The following is a 16914-nucleotide window of genomic DNA, read 5'->3' as shown; positions in this document are numbered from 1 at the left end:
TGCATGGCTTTTCTCTACATTCCTTATATGTACAGTAATTCATGCAAACGCGTTTTCTTTGGTATAAGTAGTGTAAATACATAATAATTTCATTTAATAAAAATACAGTAAAATGTACGGGTACTCACCAATAATGAATGATATTGATTGAAGATGATGATGATGATGAATTAGCTGTGCAGTACGATGAAGGTATGTAATGAAGATAATGACTGCACAGCAAAGCAGAGGATTTACAGCTCCTCGGGTGGCTACTGCGGCATAACTTTTTAGTTCTGGGAGCAAATCCAGCAGTTCAACCTTTTTCTGGACAGTCTTTAACTTTTTCTGGCGCTTGGGTTCATTGCCAGAAGCCTTAGAAGGTGCTGGGCATTTGGGTGGCATCATAGAGCTTTAAGAAGAACAAAACGAAAAACAGGAGAACACTCAGCGAAACACTTGAGAGAGCTACATGCGGTAAACTGTTATGATATGGGAATGCTGGGCTGCATCTGCCAGACATGTGTCACAGAGCAATAGCCAATCAGTAGAAAGGAGAAATGAATAATGCTCTCGGATTGGCTACTTTCAACATCACAAGCCACTTTTTCCTCTACGGTTGCTTTGTGTTCTCTCTACAGTACATTATTGCCACGAAAAAAGCCATAAAAAAATTGTGGAGGATATTTGCAGTTTCTAACAATTATTAGTTAGGTTCTAAGGAAAAATCCGCGAACGACTGAGGCTACGATCTCTGAACTGCGACTTCGTGGGGGTCTACTGTATAGTGGTGTGCAAAAGTATTCAATCCCCTTGAAAATCATCATAATTTTCTGCATGACAAAAGATTTGTCCACATATTTATCAATTCAATATTTTTAATGTGAACTCTTATGCCATAACAATACATTTCCAATGTCAAAAATAAACCATTTTCTGTAGATATTTAACTGAAAAAGACAAACTCAAAGTTAGTGTTTGCATAAGTATTTAAACCTCTGTGCTTTAGAAGCTCCACATTTACACAAATGACAATCACAAACAACACAAAGGTGACAGTCATAGTTAAACATTATGAGGTACTACTTGAGAGTCCTTTATATCTCTCTGGGTGTAAAAGCCCCATTCATAAGGGCCATAGTCTTTGTTTGTTGGGCAATCACTACAAAAATGAAGTCAAAGGAGCATTCTGCTGATGTGAGAAACAAAGTCATTGAGAAGAAAAGTCATTGAAATGCACAAGGCAGGAAATCGCTACAAAAACATGTCGGAAGAGTTTGAATGTCCTGTTAAGCACTTTTGGATCCATCATCAGAAAGTGTAAGGTTCATCACAGCACCCAGGCTCTCACTAGAACATGCCGTCCCTCAAAAATTAACATCAGAGCAAGACGTTGACTGGTGAGAGAGGCCACTAAAAATCCAACCGTCACTCTCAGAAGGCTGCAGTGCTCTTTGGCTGAAACTGGAGTGGAGGTGCAGTGGATCCACAATTTCAAGAGCTCTCCATAAAACAGGACTCTATGGCAGGGTAGTAAGAAAGAAGCCATTCCTTAAGAAGGTCCACATAAAAGCATGTATAGCATTTTCTACAAAGCATGAGAAAGACCCAGTTAAGATGTGGGAGAAGGTTTTATGGTCAGATGAGACCAAAATAGAACTTTTTGGCCAGACTTCAAAGATTGTGGCATAAAACTAACAAAGCCCATGACTCAAGAAACACCAAACTGATGGTGACATATGGTGGTGGCAACATCATGTTATGAGGATGCTTTTCACGTGCTGGGACTTGGAATCCTGAAGGAATTGCAGTGGCAATGGATGCACAATATTGCAGGAGAACTTGTTCAAGTCTGCTATGAACCTACGGCTCGAGAGAATATTTATCTTTCAGCATGACAATGACCGTAAGCATGAGGCGAAAGCAACACTGGAATGGCGCAGAAACAGAAAGGTGAATGTTTTGGAAAGGCCAAGTCAAAGCCCTAATTTTGGGAATTTGTGGCACTATTTGAAAACTGCTTTCCAAAGGCGCCATCCCACCAACCTAGAAGATTATGCCTAGAAGAATGGGGAAGAAATACTCCTGAACAATGTGCAAAACTGGTACATACTAACCCCAAAAGAATTAAGGCTGTTATTGCAGGACAAGGGTTCTCGATAAAGTATTAATATGTTGGGATTGAATACTTAATCAAACATTACATTTTGAATTTTTCTTCTTCTGTTAAATATCTGCAAAAAATGGTTTATTTTGACATTGGAAATTTATTGTTACAGCATAAGGGTTCACATTAAAAATACTGAATGGATAAATATGTGTACAAATCTTTTGTCATACAGAAAATTATGATGACTTTCAAGGGGACTGAATACTTTACATGCCATATTTATATATTTACTTAGTAGTAAGTACAGTACTGAACACTGTTGTAGTTTTTGTAGTTTATAGAGCTACTCCACTGATTCTCTGGCCTCATTCTGTTCATTGAGGTGTCATGGAGACAACTTCATAACACTTACCAACTGAAATATGCCTCAAGATAGGCAGTGAAGGAAAAGGTACTTTAATACTGAAATATCTACAAGGTTAGCCTTAGTTTGGCATGTTTAATTAAATGACTGCCAAATTAATATATGTTTGCTAGATTCAAAAGATCTTTTATACTGTTTCATTGCAGATGTAAACTTACAGTCGAGTGATACCCCAAATATTACTATTAAAGGGTTAGAGATTGTTGTGAATCCAAGATTTATCAATAATTAAAGATTAGATTCCAATAAGGTCTGAGCAGACGACATTCCTAAAACATTTGATTCAGAAGTGAAGCTGACATTCAATGAAATTAGTCTTAGTTAAGGTCTTTACCTGAAATCATTTTGGACAGTGTGAGACAAAGACAATGCTTAGTTCTAAATGGTATGTTATCATTTTTGTACAAGTTAAAAAAGGACATATTTTATCAAAGACAGATTTCCACTCAGGTCAGGTCAGGTTGGGGAGCATGCACTGGTACAGTGCGTTGCCACACCCATTGCACAACGAAACAGCTCTGGATACTGGTTGGCAACCCCCCAGCCAGACACGTGGTCCAATCCCACACCCCGGAAATGACCATCTATCTGCTGCAGCCAGCTGTTACATGGGCGTCCCCTTGGCTTGGTCTAGCTGCTCAGGTCCTCAACAATGACAATCCTGTGAGCCAGATCACCCTCAGGAAATCATGCCACATGGCCATAGTGCCGTAATTGATGCTCCTTCACAATGAAGGTAATGTACCTCATTTAGGAGTCCACGACCAACTGCTTGTTCGCCACAAAGTCAAACCAGCGGATTCTGGGAAGAGACACAGTACCAAAGGAGTCCAGTCTTCGTCTCAGGTCAGTGGACAGCATCCATGTCTCACAACCGTATAGCAAAACAGGAAGCACCAGGACTCTAAAGACTTGGATCTTCATCCTTTTGCAAAAATATTGGGAGAGCCACACACCCCTTTCCAGTGACCTCATGACCCCCATGCACTCGCAATTCATCTACTGACTTCATAGGAAGAGTCACCAGAAACATGAATGTCACTGCCGAGGTAAGTAAACCTCTCAATGCAGTCGACATTCTCTCTGCAGACAGACACACTGCTGATGGCCGTGCCCAAGAGGTCATTAAAGACCAGGATCTTGGTTTTTATCCAGGGCACTCGCAAGCAGAGACACTCAGACTCCTCTCTCAGTCTCTCAAAATCCCCAATCAGAGCCTCCATTGACTCCATGGAGACTTCCACTCATTACCTGCAAATTTACTTGAAAGTCCCTATTTTGAATGCTTTGTCTGATAATCTAGTTGTGGACTCTTTCAAAAGAACTGGTATATCTAACATTAGATATAACATGGAGATAATATTAGTAACCTTATCTCAGCTAAATAATAAAATTATTACAGTATATAGTTAGGAAAGTTAGTTGGGCTTCACTTAGCAAAGTCTAACTTTCATCTTGTAAAAGTAATGTTTTGACAAAAGTTTATATGTGAGACAAAGTTGTTCAAAGGCCGAACCATGTGCTGTGTCAGCGGTGAACCACTGGATTTTTTTCATAGTTTTAAGTAATTAAGTTGTAACTAGTGTACAGAGCAAATCATACTGGGGCAATTTAATGCAGAATTTCCTCTTCATTGGCTAACCAAGCCAATAAATGTTAGATTTTAAAAATCCTTTCCATTCATGTGTTGATTAATTCATTTCCTTTTGCTTTACAAATCACAGGAGAGTTTTCCAGCGACATGAAGAGATATGCAGAATTAATTAAGGAAAACCACATTACAGGCAAACGTCTACTACTTTTGACAGAAAATGACATGAAGGATATGGGGATTAAATCCAAAGGGCACATTATTCATTTAAAGGTACAATTCTGGCTCTGTTGTTTATGAAAACGTGAGGTAGGACAGTGACATAGAGTATAACTGTGTTCACTGAGAACAGGTGCTATATACAATAAATTTCAATTAATCTGAGGGGAGTCAATGTCAATGTGTAGCTAGAAGCAGTATAACTTTTGGATTCATCTTTTTCCATGCCTTACCTATTTCTTCAGATTTTCTTCTTTGTCCCTATTTTGGCTTTGGTTAGATAGACAATCCTGAGTAAACATTTTAAGTGTTCTTTGCTGAACTGGGGCAAATTCCTGTGTAGAAGTAATAATCATATTCTAAACTATTTCTATTTTTTTCCATATCTAAGTGTTTAGAAGGTCCTTCTATTTAAACATCCCATTCCAACAGATCATTACTAAATATTTATACTCTTCGTTACACAATAACTACATGTTTGCATCTTAATTATGAGATATGGAATTACAGAAAGTGCTTGTCAGTATACACTGTTTTACCACCTCGTTTTTTTGATGAGGCCCATTGCTTGTTCACATTGCCTCTTCACCACTTGATGTAAATGCCAGGTGAAGACATGTTTAATTGCAGATTATTACTTAAGAAGATGCAATGGATTAACAAGCTTGATTAGGAGCCAGGTGTCGCTTTCGCGGTGATTGCAGTGATTTTAGCCTTGTTCTGTAGACTGTCATTTGAGCAGAGATGTTGGCTACATCAAAGAGTTCATCATTTCTATGTTTAAATTCCTTTCTGATCATTCTCATCTCGAAGAGCAGTTGTAATTTGAACTGAAATGAAATGCCCAAAAGACAGCAGAAGAGCCATAAATCAGGCTTTTGCAGATTTGCTCATGAGCTGGTTCACAAAGATGGGCATGAAAAGCTGATACAGGTGGAAAGTAATTATGAGCTTGTGAGTCATCAGTTTGGATATGACTACTGAATGAGTCTGTAGCTGCAATTTGGTGAATGCAGACGACTTATGCTTCCCTTAATGTAGGTCTCAGGATACCCCCTGGAAAACAACAGTATTCAATCCATTCATTTATTTATTTGTAGTGCTCTTCACTGAGTACAGAATCAGAGCGCCGTAACAAGTTTACAGCAAAAGTACAAATTAAATAATTTACACACATAAAACTACAGATTGCATTAAAAACAAAGTAAAAGAAGTAATTGCAAAATGATTATCAAAAATTGATCCTAACAAAAAAATCTCCATTAATGTTATCTGCCAGGACAGCTATTGAATTTCCACATTTATGATCATTTTCTTTCTCTCTGTCCATTTTTTTTAGAGTTTAGTGTTGCTTCTGACAAACCTTTACATTTATTTATTTATCAAGTTTATGCAAAGTGACTTTCTAATTAAATATGCATGAGAACAAATATTACATCAGTCAGTCAGGTGCTTGGTAAAATTAGAGAGTCAAGCTGTGCACAATGTCTGTACAATAGAAAGATAGATAGATAGATAGATAGATAGATAGATAGATAGATAGATAGATAGATAGATAGATAGATAGATAGATAGATAGATAGATAGATAGATAGATAGATAGATACTTTATTAATCCCAAGGGGAAATTCACTTACTCCAGCAGCACCTTACTGATACAAAAAAAAAACAATATTAAATTAAAGATTGATAATAATGCAGGTAAAAACAGATAATAACTTTGTATAATGTTAAATGTTAACATTTACCCCCCCCCCCCCCCCCCCCCCCCCCCCGGGTGGAATTGAAGAGTCGCATAGTGTGGGGGAGGAACGATCTCCTCAGTCTGTCAGTGGAGCAGGAAAGTGACAGCAGTCTGTCGCTGAAGCTGCTCCTCTGTTTGGAGATGATACTGTTTAGTGGATGCAGTTGATTTTCCATAATTGATAGGAGCCTGCTGAGCGCCCGTCGCTCTGCCACAGATGTCAAACTGTCTAGCTCCATGCCAACAATAGAGCCTTCCTTCCTCACCAGTTTGTCCAGGCGTGAGGCATCTTTCTTCTTAATGCTGCCTCCCCAGCACACCACTGTGTAGAAGAGGGCGCTCGCCACAACCGTCTGATAGAACATCTGCAGCATCTTATTGCAGATGTTGAAGGACGCCAGCCTCAGTATTGGCAGTCCAGTCTAATTTATCATCCAGCTGCACTCCCAGGTATTTATAGGTCTGCACCCTCTGCACACAGTCACCTCTGATGATCACGGGGTCTGTGAGGGGTCTGAGCCTCCTAAAATCCACCACCAGCTCCTTGGTTTTGCTGGTGTTCAGGTGTATGTGGTTTGAGTCACACCATTTAACAAAGTCATTGATTAGGTCCCTATACTCCTCCTCCTGCCCACTCCTGATGCAGCCCACGATAGCAGTGTCATCAGCGAACTTTTGCATGTGGCAGGACTCTGAGTTGTGTTGGAAGTCCGATGTATATAGGCTGAACAGGCTGAATACTATTATGCATACAATACTAACATGCATTACAGTACAATATCAAAGCATGTACATTGTCAGGATTTGTGCTATGCCACATTATGAAAGTATAAGTACATTATAATTCTGTGTGTTACAGCACAGTATCAGTTCAACATCACCATGTCTGTTACAGTACTGTATCAAAAGTGCACATATGGTACAATATTAAAGTGTGTTTGTAGTGTGCCCTTTTTTTAGTACACTGTAAAGTACACAAAAGTTAGTGGCTTGAAAGGTTGATATTGACGACCTTATATTTACGTTGTTTGTGTAATTGTACATTATCAAAGCATGTGCAGTGTAAAATAACATGTTATTGTACATTATCAAAGTGTCATTACACAGTGCATACAATGTTTATAAGTATCTTATTTTGTACAAGGACAAACGTTATGCTGAGTAAAGTTTTAAAGAGGCAATGTTACAGACTGAAAAATACCAAAAATGTGTTGGGGCTCCAGAGGACATGCCATTTAATCCTTGAGTTGTAGAGAGGATAAGGTGAATAGATTTGTCATAGAATATGTCATATGTGATGTGTTGTTAGGCTCTTGTAGCACAGTGACGACTTCCAGAGGGAATAGATCTGTCTCCTTCAGAAATCAGGTCTGAAGTGAACAAGGACTTCTTGTGTGGAGGCTGTTAAGTAGGTGAGGGAGGAAAATAGGGCAGAGCTAGTGATGTTCAGACCAAAAGTGACATCAGTAATCTTCTGGAGAATTCTCCTCTATTCTAAAATAAACGGAAATTGCATTAGTGGCAGTTTCACACCAAAAACCTTCCCCTTATTTTTAGTTACACCAACACCCGTCTTTCACTCCCAATGTGTGTGTGTGGAATGTCAATGTGTGCTTTACATTACAGTTTCAAATTATGTCAAGATGTGTAATACAACACAGTTATAAAATGTACATGCTTAATGTTTTTATTACAATACAGTGCTGTGCTTTAGGAAATCCTTGAAGTAGAATTGTGATAGTAAATATGTTTTTGTCATTTGTTATCTTTATTCCATTTTATTTATAGGTGCACCTGTTCATTCAGGACATTATCCCAGATGCTTTGCACTGTGTGCTATTTCTTTCCAAAAATAGGTCCTGGTTAATTATTGAAGTGGGAGGCAGAACCATGGCTGGCATTTCCAAGCACGTTATAGACTAATCTTTGATATTTCACTTCACAATAAAGAACATAGTGAGATTTTTCAGCATATTTACAGGATCAGTTTTGCTTTTTGATAAGCATTTGTGATGTATTTTTTCAATATACTATATTTATATTCATATATTTAGACGTATAGATATTTATTTACTGTTTATTTCTGTATACCACAAATGATCCTCTTTTGCCTAAATAATCCCACATTGCCTTTTAAAATGTTTTTTCCATATCTTAACAGTTTCTTTGTCCGCAGAACATAATGAGCAGAATCTTATCTGAGAAGTCAATACAATAACCCTAATACTCCTTTTTTATTGTCTTTTTTCTGACAAGCTACACAAATTTGTAAGCTTTTTTGAACTTCTGTTATTTTATTTGTTCTCCCTTTTAACAGTCTGCAATTGAGAAATTAGCCCAAGATTATCTGAGTCTCTTCCATTTTCCACCTTTGATGAAGGTAAGTAAATTTGAGCCATTAAATAGAAATCACTTGAAAAATGAGCAGAAAAAAATAAAAGATGTGTCGTCCAGCTTTACTTTAGGGATGAATTGTACACTAGCTATATTTATCTTCAGTCTTTGCCCTTGTAAGAGTTTTTTCCATATATTCTTCACCATTGTGTTTTAGGTAAATTATCACATTTTCACAAAACAATCAGGATGGAGAAAGAATCCATTCCTTTTTATCTGCCCATTCCTTGAGAGCATAAGTTCCATACAAAAGATTTAGATAATTAGACATGTAATTTTTTGGTATATACTGTGATTGTTTCTGTAATGTTATGTATTAAAAGCTTGATTATATTTGGATAAGAATGTCATTGGTTAGGATATTTGTCTTCAGTCAATTGTGTAATTTATTTAACAACCACTTGTCACTGTTCTACATCTCAGTCCCCAATTCAAGCTGAAAGCTGCTCCATTAAAGCAACAGATCTTTTTTCCACTTTCTAACTACCAGGGTTTCAGCTACATGCTCAAACTGCAGAGTCGTCTTCCCTTGTAGTTCTGGTGTTCAGAACTTTGGCATCACAAGGTGGAAATTTCATTACAGTTTGATCTGTCACAGTTAGATCACTGATGCTTACAATTCGAGCTTTATAAGCTCATTCTCTTGGCTGTCTCCTGGCACTGATGCTTCATTCTCACAGAGGCTTTTGAACTCTCTGCAAGCTTCTATGGTTGTGTTCCATTGTTCACGTGGAATGGTTGGTTGTTTGCATTTTTCCCCAGCATGTCTCTTTCAAGAATCTGGTGCAGTCCATCAGTTCCTACTTTTAGATTATTATTTTTTAAATTTTTGCTAAAACTTCAGGTCAGAATAAGTTTAAAAATCTCATGTACACAATACAGTTGGTTTGATATTCCTATGATTGGAAGAATGATAGGTAAAGCAGCACAGTAAGTTATATGGGGCTGATGGGCTGAACTAGTATCCTTAAGTATTACAGTTCAGAATCTGTAAATAATATGAAGCTACTCCACAGCATATTTGTGAATTCAGCAGTAAAACTGATCCACTATTTTATTAATGCACAGTGTGCTAGTTATATTCTATCACTGTATTACTTATTGAAGATTCACTTATTAGTGAAAGTGTCAAGGTAATGCATTGTGAATGTGTGGTATTGTGGCTATAATGGTTTTGCCCGTGTATTTGTTTATTCTGTATTTTATGGATTATTTTGCCATTTATGTTATTGAGTATGTATGTTTTTATTTCATTTCTTCTTATATTGTATTGTCTTGTGTATTCATTATTTTGTACTTTTCCTTTTGTCTTGTGTTTTTGTTACGTTTCCCCCAGGGGGTGGAGCCTCCTGACACTGCACCTGCACTCTGTGGTGTGAGACTGTTTAAAAGCCTGTGATGCTTCAGATGAGATTTTCTCTACTTGTATTGTTCGGCTTCCCTTTCTTGATCAACTGTTTATTGGTCCCGCAACCATTTTTATTTGGATTTCCTGCCATTTTTATTCTTTTTACTTGTTCCTGTGTTTGTTTTTTTTAACATTTTTAGGTCAGTTCCAGTGTACCTGAGGTAGTTTAGTCTTGGTAGTGCAGTACTATGAATAAGGTCTAAGTACTGCTTAAGTGAACAACTGAAAGAAATAACAACCAAGTTTAACTAATCCACAGCTAGTCCTGTTGTGGTCTGTCGTTTTTATCCAGCTTTGGATACATTAGAAGGAAAAAGAGCGATCTTTAAATAGTTGTGTTGATTATATCAGTGGTCCTCAACCTTTTTGACAGCAAGGACCACTTTATTAGATGGAAATTTTTCCACGGACCGCTGGGGTTTTGGGGTTTGGGGGTTTGCAGTTTTGTACACAATTTACATTACATTTCTATTATTATTAAGTTATTAAGCAGTTCGCATACGTTTGCAACCTGAGATTTTTCTTCTTTTTTTGCATATAACAAAGACATATGCTTTGCATTTGCCATTCCAACAGATTGCACATTACAAACATTAACACTGCTATCTTTTTCTCGCGTCTGCCGTTTCTATAGGAGGGTGACAATGAGTTAAATTCCAATGGATGTTTTTCAAATGTTGACGAGCAATAAGCAAAAGATATCACAGAAAACCACAGAAAACAAAAACAGCAAAAAAAAAAAAAAACTACGAGGAAAGTTCGAAGAAAGAGATTTTTTTTACGATGTTTCTGTTTGGGGATCTTTGTGCAAACGTGCACATCTGAGCAGCGACCACAGAACTAACTGCTCTGTGGATGATTCATTCAAGCATTTCAAAGTCACTTCGTTGTAATGAAAGTATCTGCTGAATGTACTTCGTAGTAACGCGATTTCTATAGACTCATGTCATATGGGGAAACTGTCAGGACCATAAAAATACATTGTTGTAATACTCTCTCACCTCGGTCTCTCTCCTCTCTCAGCGCCGCTGCAAAGCCCCGCCCGCCAAGCGTTCTGAAAAGTCTGAGTGAGTCTCCGTTGCCGGCAGTTCTCTCGCGGCCCGGCTGCCAGACAGCTGTGGCCCGGTAGTGGGCCGCGGACCGGGGGTTGGGGACCCCTGGATTATATCATCGATACTCTGTCCCGATTATCTGAGAGAAATATTGCCTAGGTAAAGAACAATGCAAAATCGAAAAAGTAGCAGCCTCCATTGCTCATACAAAATTCCATTAAATGATTATGTAAAAAGAGATGAACGATTTTAAAAAGCCATCAGGTAAAAAAACAAACTGCAGAAATTAATTTCTTAGGTCTGAAAACCCAAAAAAAAGATACCCGGAAGACCATGATCACTTTCGAAAAGTGCAGAAAAAATTAAAGAAGAATCTAATCATAACAATACTATTCTATGACAGTAACTTAAGTATGATTGGTTCATTATTGCTATATTGCATTTTAGATATGTATATTTAATTATTTATGTATTTTGTAATGATCCCAGTTTATGTGTATGCATAGACATGATTTTTCATGTTGTCAAAAGTCTGTATGATATGTGTGGTTATTCATTTTGTAACATCCACCCTGGTTAGACCTGTTCATGAGGAAGATTAAGTTAGCATGCAACTGTTTTTCCCCTTTGTAGGCTCTAAGATACCCAATGCAACAGCACAGCTGGACCTGATCCTCTATGGCAGGGGTGGGCAAAGTCAGTCCTGGAGGGCCGCAGTGGGTGCAGGTTTTTGTTCCAAACCAGTTACTTAATTAGAAAACAATCCGTGCCAATAATTTAATTTCATGGCTTGTTAGTGCTTTAACTCTGCCATGTCAGGTCATTCTCATATCCTAGATTTTTTTTCCTTTCTAAGGATATCACTTAAATGATTTGAAGGCTAAAACAGATGACTAATTCTCAGTTCTTCACTTTTTTCTCTTTAGTTTCCTACCAAGTATTTTATAAAACCAAATAGTGCATGATAAATACACACAGGTGTAAATGGAAACAAACTAAATGGAGAAATGCTGGTTTCTTTTGTTATTTGTATCTTATTGCTAATAAGGAGCAATTAAAAACCAAAATACAGCTGTTTAAGACTAAAATAAGCAATAAGGATTCAAAATCTTAGCAACTGAGACAATTAAAATGTAGCAGAAGTGTTACTTGACCAATAAGTGCTTCTTATTAAGCAATTGGGTTGGAACAGAAACCTGCAGCCACTGCGGCCCTCCAGGAATGACTTTGCCCACCCCTGCTCTGTGGTCTGCAGCTTGAGTGCAACAACTCTAAACCTGGCAGACAGTGTTGCTAATATAAATTCAAAATTAAGACAAGATTATCTTGTGATGATCCCATGCTGAAGGCATACTGCAACTGACGTTTATAGTTTCACGGATTTGGTTTTGTTTATTATTATTTGTTTAATGTTAATTTTCAATATTGTTACTTAAGACATTTTTAGGCTCCTGATAGTTTTTTAAGTTTTTTCTCTATTTCTTAAATAAATTTAATAGTTATTTATTTTGATTCTTTGATCCAGGGTTTTTCACATTTTCCCTCTCCCTTAAGTAAGGAGGGAATGTCATTTGAAAGTTTGTTAACAAGGAGCCATAATGACCTTCTTTATGATGGCCCATTTTAAGCCAGTTTTTATTCATATACTGCACATTCTGTGTACCTTTCAAGATGTTTTAAGTGCACATTCAACTTTTAATTGTCTGTAACTTTAAATAAATAAGCTGGACCTCTTACTTCAGTTGGACTAATTCCCATACTTATGAACCAAAAAATGCTAATCAATCACAATCATTTTTTTTTTCAAATGCTCATTGACTTGCTAAAAATTATGTCCTGTGCCTCTGTGTTGTATTTCTAGGAAGATGAATTGCAATTAGAAGAAGATGCCATAAAAATTGTGAACCTGGAACTGGTATTTGGGTACCATTTGAAGCCAGGAACTGGCCGAAAGGTAAGTTTGCGTTGACCCCAAACCAGGTTTCTCATTTAGGTTTCAGGTAAGCAGTGGTTTCACTGATAAACTGCACTCGGTTAATCAGCTTATTCTCTATTTTTTCCTTATCCCTCTCATGTAAAGTCTACTTGGAAACCCTGGGAATGGTGTGCAGTGAATACTAAGATCATCATTGCTTACAGAAATCATTCAATGGAGAGCTCATCCAGATCTTTCTTAGCTTTGTACTGCACATCAAAATTCCTTTTGTAGCAGTTATGCTTGCATGTAAAAAGCTCTAATTAAAGGCTATTGTTGAGAAAAAGAAATGGTCATAGCGGCAACAACGTGTATGAGATAGATAGTGACACATGTTTGTGCTATTCTGCCGCTTTTGTTTAGCAATGAGTGAACTTACTTATTCAAATAAACTAAAATAATATATGTACAGCAATGAAATGTGCATTTCTACATGATTCCAGACATTTTCTTCATGTTTGATTCTTTCATCAGACTGTTTGTCATTAAGACAGTTGTCCTCTTCCTTGTCAAGTACATGATCACATACCGTTTTTATTTATTTATATCTGGCTATTGTTGAGGAATATAGACTATTAATTGGATTTTTGTTCCTTTATAACTAGTATCATTAAATCATACTTTAATCTGTGTGATGCGTATGCAAATCCTATAAAAACTTTCCTAGTAATGTTACAGTTAGTGTGTTATCCATTTTCTTTTTTAATTTTATTGATATTTATAAATTACTTATAAATTACAGTTAGAGAGGAATAGTTCCATCAAATATATAATCAATACCACGTACAAAATATTTTTTTCTTTTAAATCAGTCTAAACTTTCCTCCCCTACCTAATTCAGATATGAACAGAACTCCCAATGTGAAATAGGCATCAAAAAGGTTGACAGAAGCCCAGTCTGTTTATTTTTGCATTGCTTCATTAAATGAATGTGATTGTGTACAGTATATAGTTATACCTGTTTATTTGACTTTTCTTTATCTGATCTTTTGCAATAACAGCTCATGGCTTTTTTATTCAACATAAGGTATATTTCATTCAATGTACATCTGAAAAAAATTTGTAAGACATCCTGCGTGAGTATACTTGTGTAAGGTACTGCTGTCATCACCCACAAGTTCTGATCTGCCTCTTTCTAGTCTTGTGCCTTTGTTCACCTTACAACTATGTACTTATATGCTACATTTATCACTGTGTATCTGTGTAATGTTGAAAATAGCTCCAACAAAAAGGTGGAAAAATGTATAAGCAATTGAAAAGGTAGTGCATTGTTTTAAAATATATTTCATGACTGCATTTTGCTGTGAGGTGAAAATTCCCTCTGCATGAGCAAAGGAAAGCTCCGGTTTCTCTCTCTCATCCTAAATATAGACTAATGTGCAGAAAGATTTTCAATGATGACTTCATTAAAGGATCAGTCCATGCAAAAATTGTATTATTTTTATTTGTTACTTGCCCGTTATAGCTTGCAGTGACGGTCCAAAAAAATTTTTAATTCCATGTTTTCATGCAAAACAGAGGTGACCAGTGCGGGACAACACCAAACAATATCAAAACTATCCACATTATTCATATTGTGTATTCCATATCTGATTGTATTCTCTCAATGTTCCACACACCTGTATTTTTACTGAAATATTGTTAAAGAAACCCCTTCCAAAACAAAATCCCCTTCTTGAACAAAAATGCAACACACTGAAATGTGACCGATCTTTTGAATTGCAGACTCCGCCTCCCACCACTTTTCTTTTGTCAAGAGTTTCACAGAAAGGAATAGAAGATCCCTAAAGTCTTACTGTTTACCACCCTACTTGCTAATTTATTCAGTGTGTCTGTAGTTCTCTGTTTGAAAAAAAGTTTTCTGATATTTAGTGCAAAATTTGCCATTTACAAGTTTACACCTGTGTCCCTGTGTTGAAGAACTTACTTCATAATATGGTTGTTTGGGTACTTTTATTCGTTGGGCTCCCTCTACCATTCTTTAGCACCAAGTAGCTGAGGCTACCCACAAAAGCTATATGGATTATCAGCAACTAGCAGCATTCCATCTGATAAATGACAATAAATGTCATTGTTCCCAACTGAACTTTCTTACTCTCAACAGCTGTCTTGTGGCAAAATTTTTCTGCTGCAGCTATGGTCCTGACTAGACACCTCTCAGTGACATAATGCCTATAAAAAGTATTCCCTCCTTAGACATTTTGACATTTTATTATTATGCAACACTGAATAGCAGTGAATTTAATTTGACAGTGATCAACTGAGAAGGACAAAGTGAAAAGAGATGTCTGCAAAGTGCTTGGAATTAATTACAGATATCAAATGCAAAAAAAATGATTGCTTAAGTATTTACCCCCCTTCAAGACAGTGTTTAGTGGATACATCATTGGCAGTAAATCCATACTTGAGTCTTTGTGGATAGGGCTCGTTCAGCTTTGCATTTCAGGGCAGTGTACTTTTTCCACATTCTTCTTTTTAAGACTGCTCAAGCTGCTGTATGTCTGGTTTGTTCAAAATCAAGAGAGAATGGCCATTTTCAAGTCCAGCCCCACATTCTCCTGCACTCCACTCCAGGGGCCTCATGTATAAACGGTGCGTACGCACAGAAATGTTGCGTACGAACCTTTCCACGCTCAAATCGCGATGTATAAAACCTAAACTTGGCGTAAAGCCACGCACATTTCCACGGTAACTCATTCCTTGGCGTACGCAATTTATCCGCCCGGTTTTGCAGACTGGCGGCACCCAGTGTCAAAGCAGTGCTACTGTTCCTGTGTGATCACCCTTTCTTTCTTAAATCCACATTCCTGGCGCGGCTTTATAAATACACTGAAATTAACTGCATATTGTTTATTAGTGTAATGCATCTGATTGTAATTAACCTGTAGCAATATAATGGTCCAGGGAATAGCCATAGTATTCCAAATACCATAACTGCTTTAGCGTTGTAACTCTCACTGCATCTTCTTTCAGCTGATCCCGTTAAGGGTTGCCACAGCAGATCATCTTTTTCCACATTACTCTCACTGCACCACTCGGAGTATTTATATCACTGTATCTGAGTGGGGAATCACAGCAGCAGCTGATTGGAAAAAGAATTATCGGTACACAGCATGAACCAGACGCTGCCTGAGCCACAGCAAACGCTTTAGTCCCTGTACGGACTTCGCGGTTTAGAAACAGTTTCATCCCAAGAACTCTAAAGGCACTAAATCAGTCCATCAAGTGCTCCTTGTAGAAATGTTTGGACTTATAAGTACAATTACCCCACTGTAAACTTGCACTACAGTTATAATATTGCACAACCTGCGCCACTTTATAAAGCGCGTATTTACATGTGATGACGGTATTCATTTCTAAGACGAAATGCAGCAAAACATGTTGATTATATTATACAGATAAAACTTTAACTTCATTTAAATAATCTGTATTGTTAATAATTAAACATGTGAGGACACGGTGCCGCAGCGCTAGCTAGTTCAGTAATTGTTCCTGCCTTGCGCTGTATTCTTGCTGGTGCTGACGCGACACTGGAAAGATAGACGGATATAATAATTAAACACGTACTACTAAGATATTTCAATGTTCCTTAAAAGTTTTGAAGAATCGAAGTTCTAAGCTTACAGATGGCTTCACGTCTATTACATAGCTTATTGTGTGGCGAGTTTTTGGAGAAAGAAAAGTAAGGACAGGAATTGGAGGTTAGTACGTTTGAAAGAGACAGTACTGCTGTGATAAATTATTTCATTGAAGGTTGCGCATGGCGCAGCAAGCCTCTTGCGTGAGACATGAACAAGCACTGCGCCACCGTGTTCCCATGTTTAATAACATGCTTTCATTCCTATCATCATGAAAAAGATATCATGTATACATCTCAGTATTTTAATTATTCAGAGAGCTGTAATATCACGAATGTAATGGATTATGTGTCCTGTCGGAGAAAGAGAAAGCCCGTTTAAAAAGCAGGTAGTGATTCATACACATAGAGCACATAGAAGATCAAATACAGAACAAAGCA

At 37.3% G+C, this 16914-nt stretch overlaps 1 protein-coding gene across 1 annotated transcript in view; it reads left to right on the top strand.

The window, feature by feature from the left end:
• Nucleotides 1–16914, top strand: part of map3k20a (mitogen-activated protein kinase kinase kinase 20a) — a 221435-nt gene that overhangs the window by 127450 nt on the left and 77071 nt on the right. Inside the window, exons 14-16 of the mRNA XM_028806282.2 lie at nucleotides 4238–4377; nucleotides 8385–8447; nucleotides 12783–12875. Coding sequence (XP_028662115.1) covers nucleotides 4238–4377; nucleotides 8385–8447; nucleotides 12783–12875 — 296 coding nt within the window. The remainder of the gene's footprint in view (nucleotides 1–4237; nucleotides 4378–8384; nucleotides 8448–12782; nucleotides 12876–16914) is intronic.

This window comes from Erpetoichthys calabaricus, chromosome 8 (assembly GCF_900747795.2).
Source record: "Erpetoichthys calabaricus chromosome 8, fErpCal1.3, whole genome shotgun sequence".
Classification (NCBI taxonomy): domain Eukaryota; kingdom Metazoa; phylum Chordata; class Cladistia; order Polypteriformes; family Polypteridae; genus Erpetoichthys; species Erpetoichthys calabaricus.
This window is presented reverse-complemented; position numbering and strand designations above follow the sequence as displayed.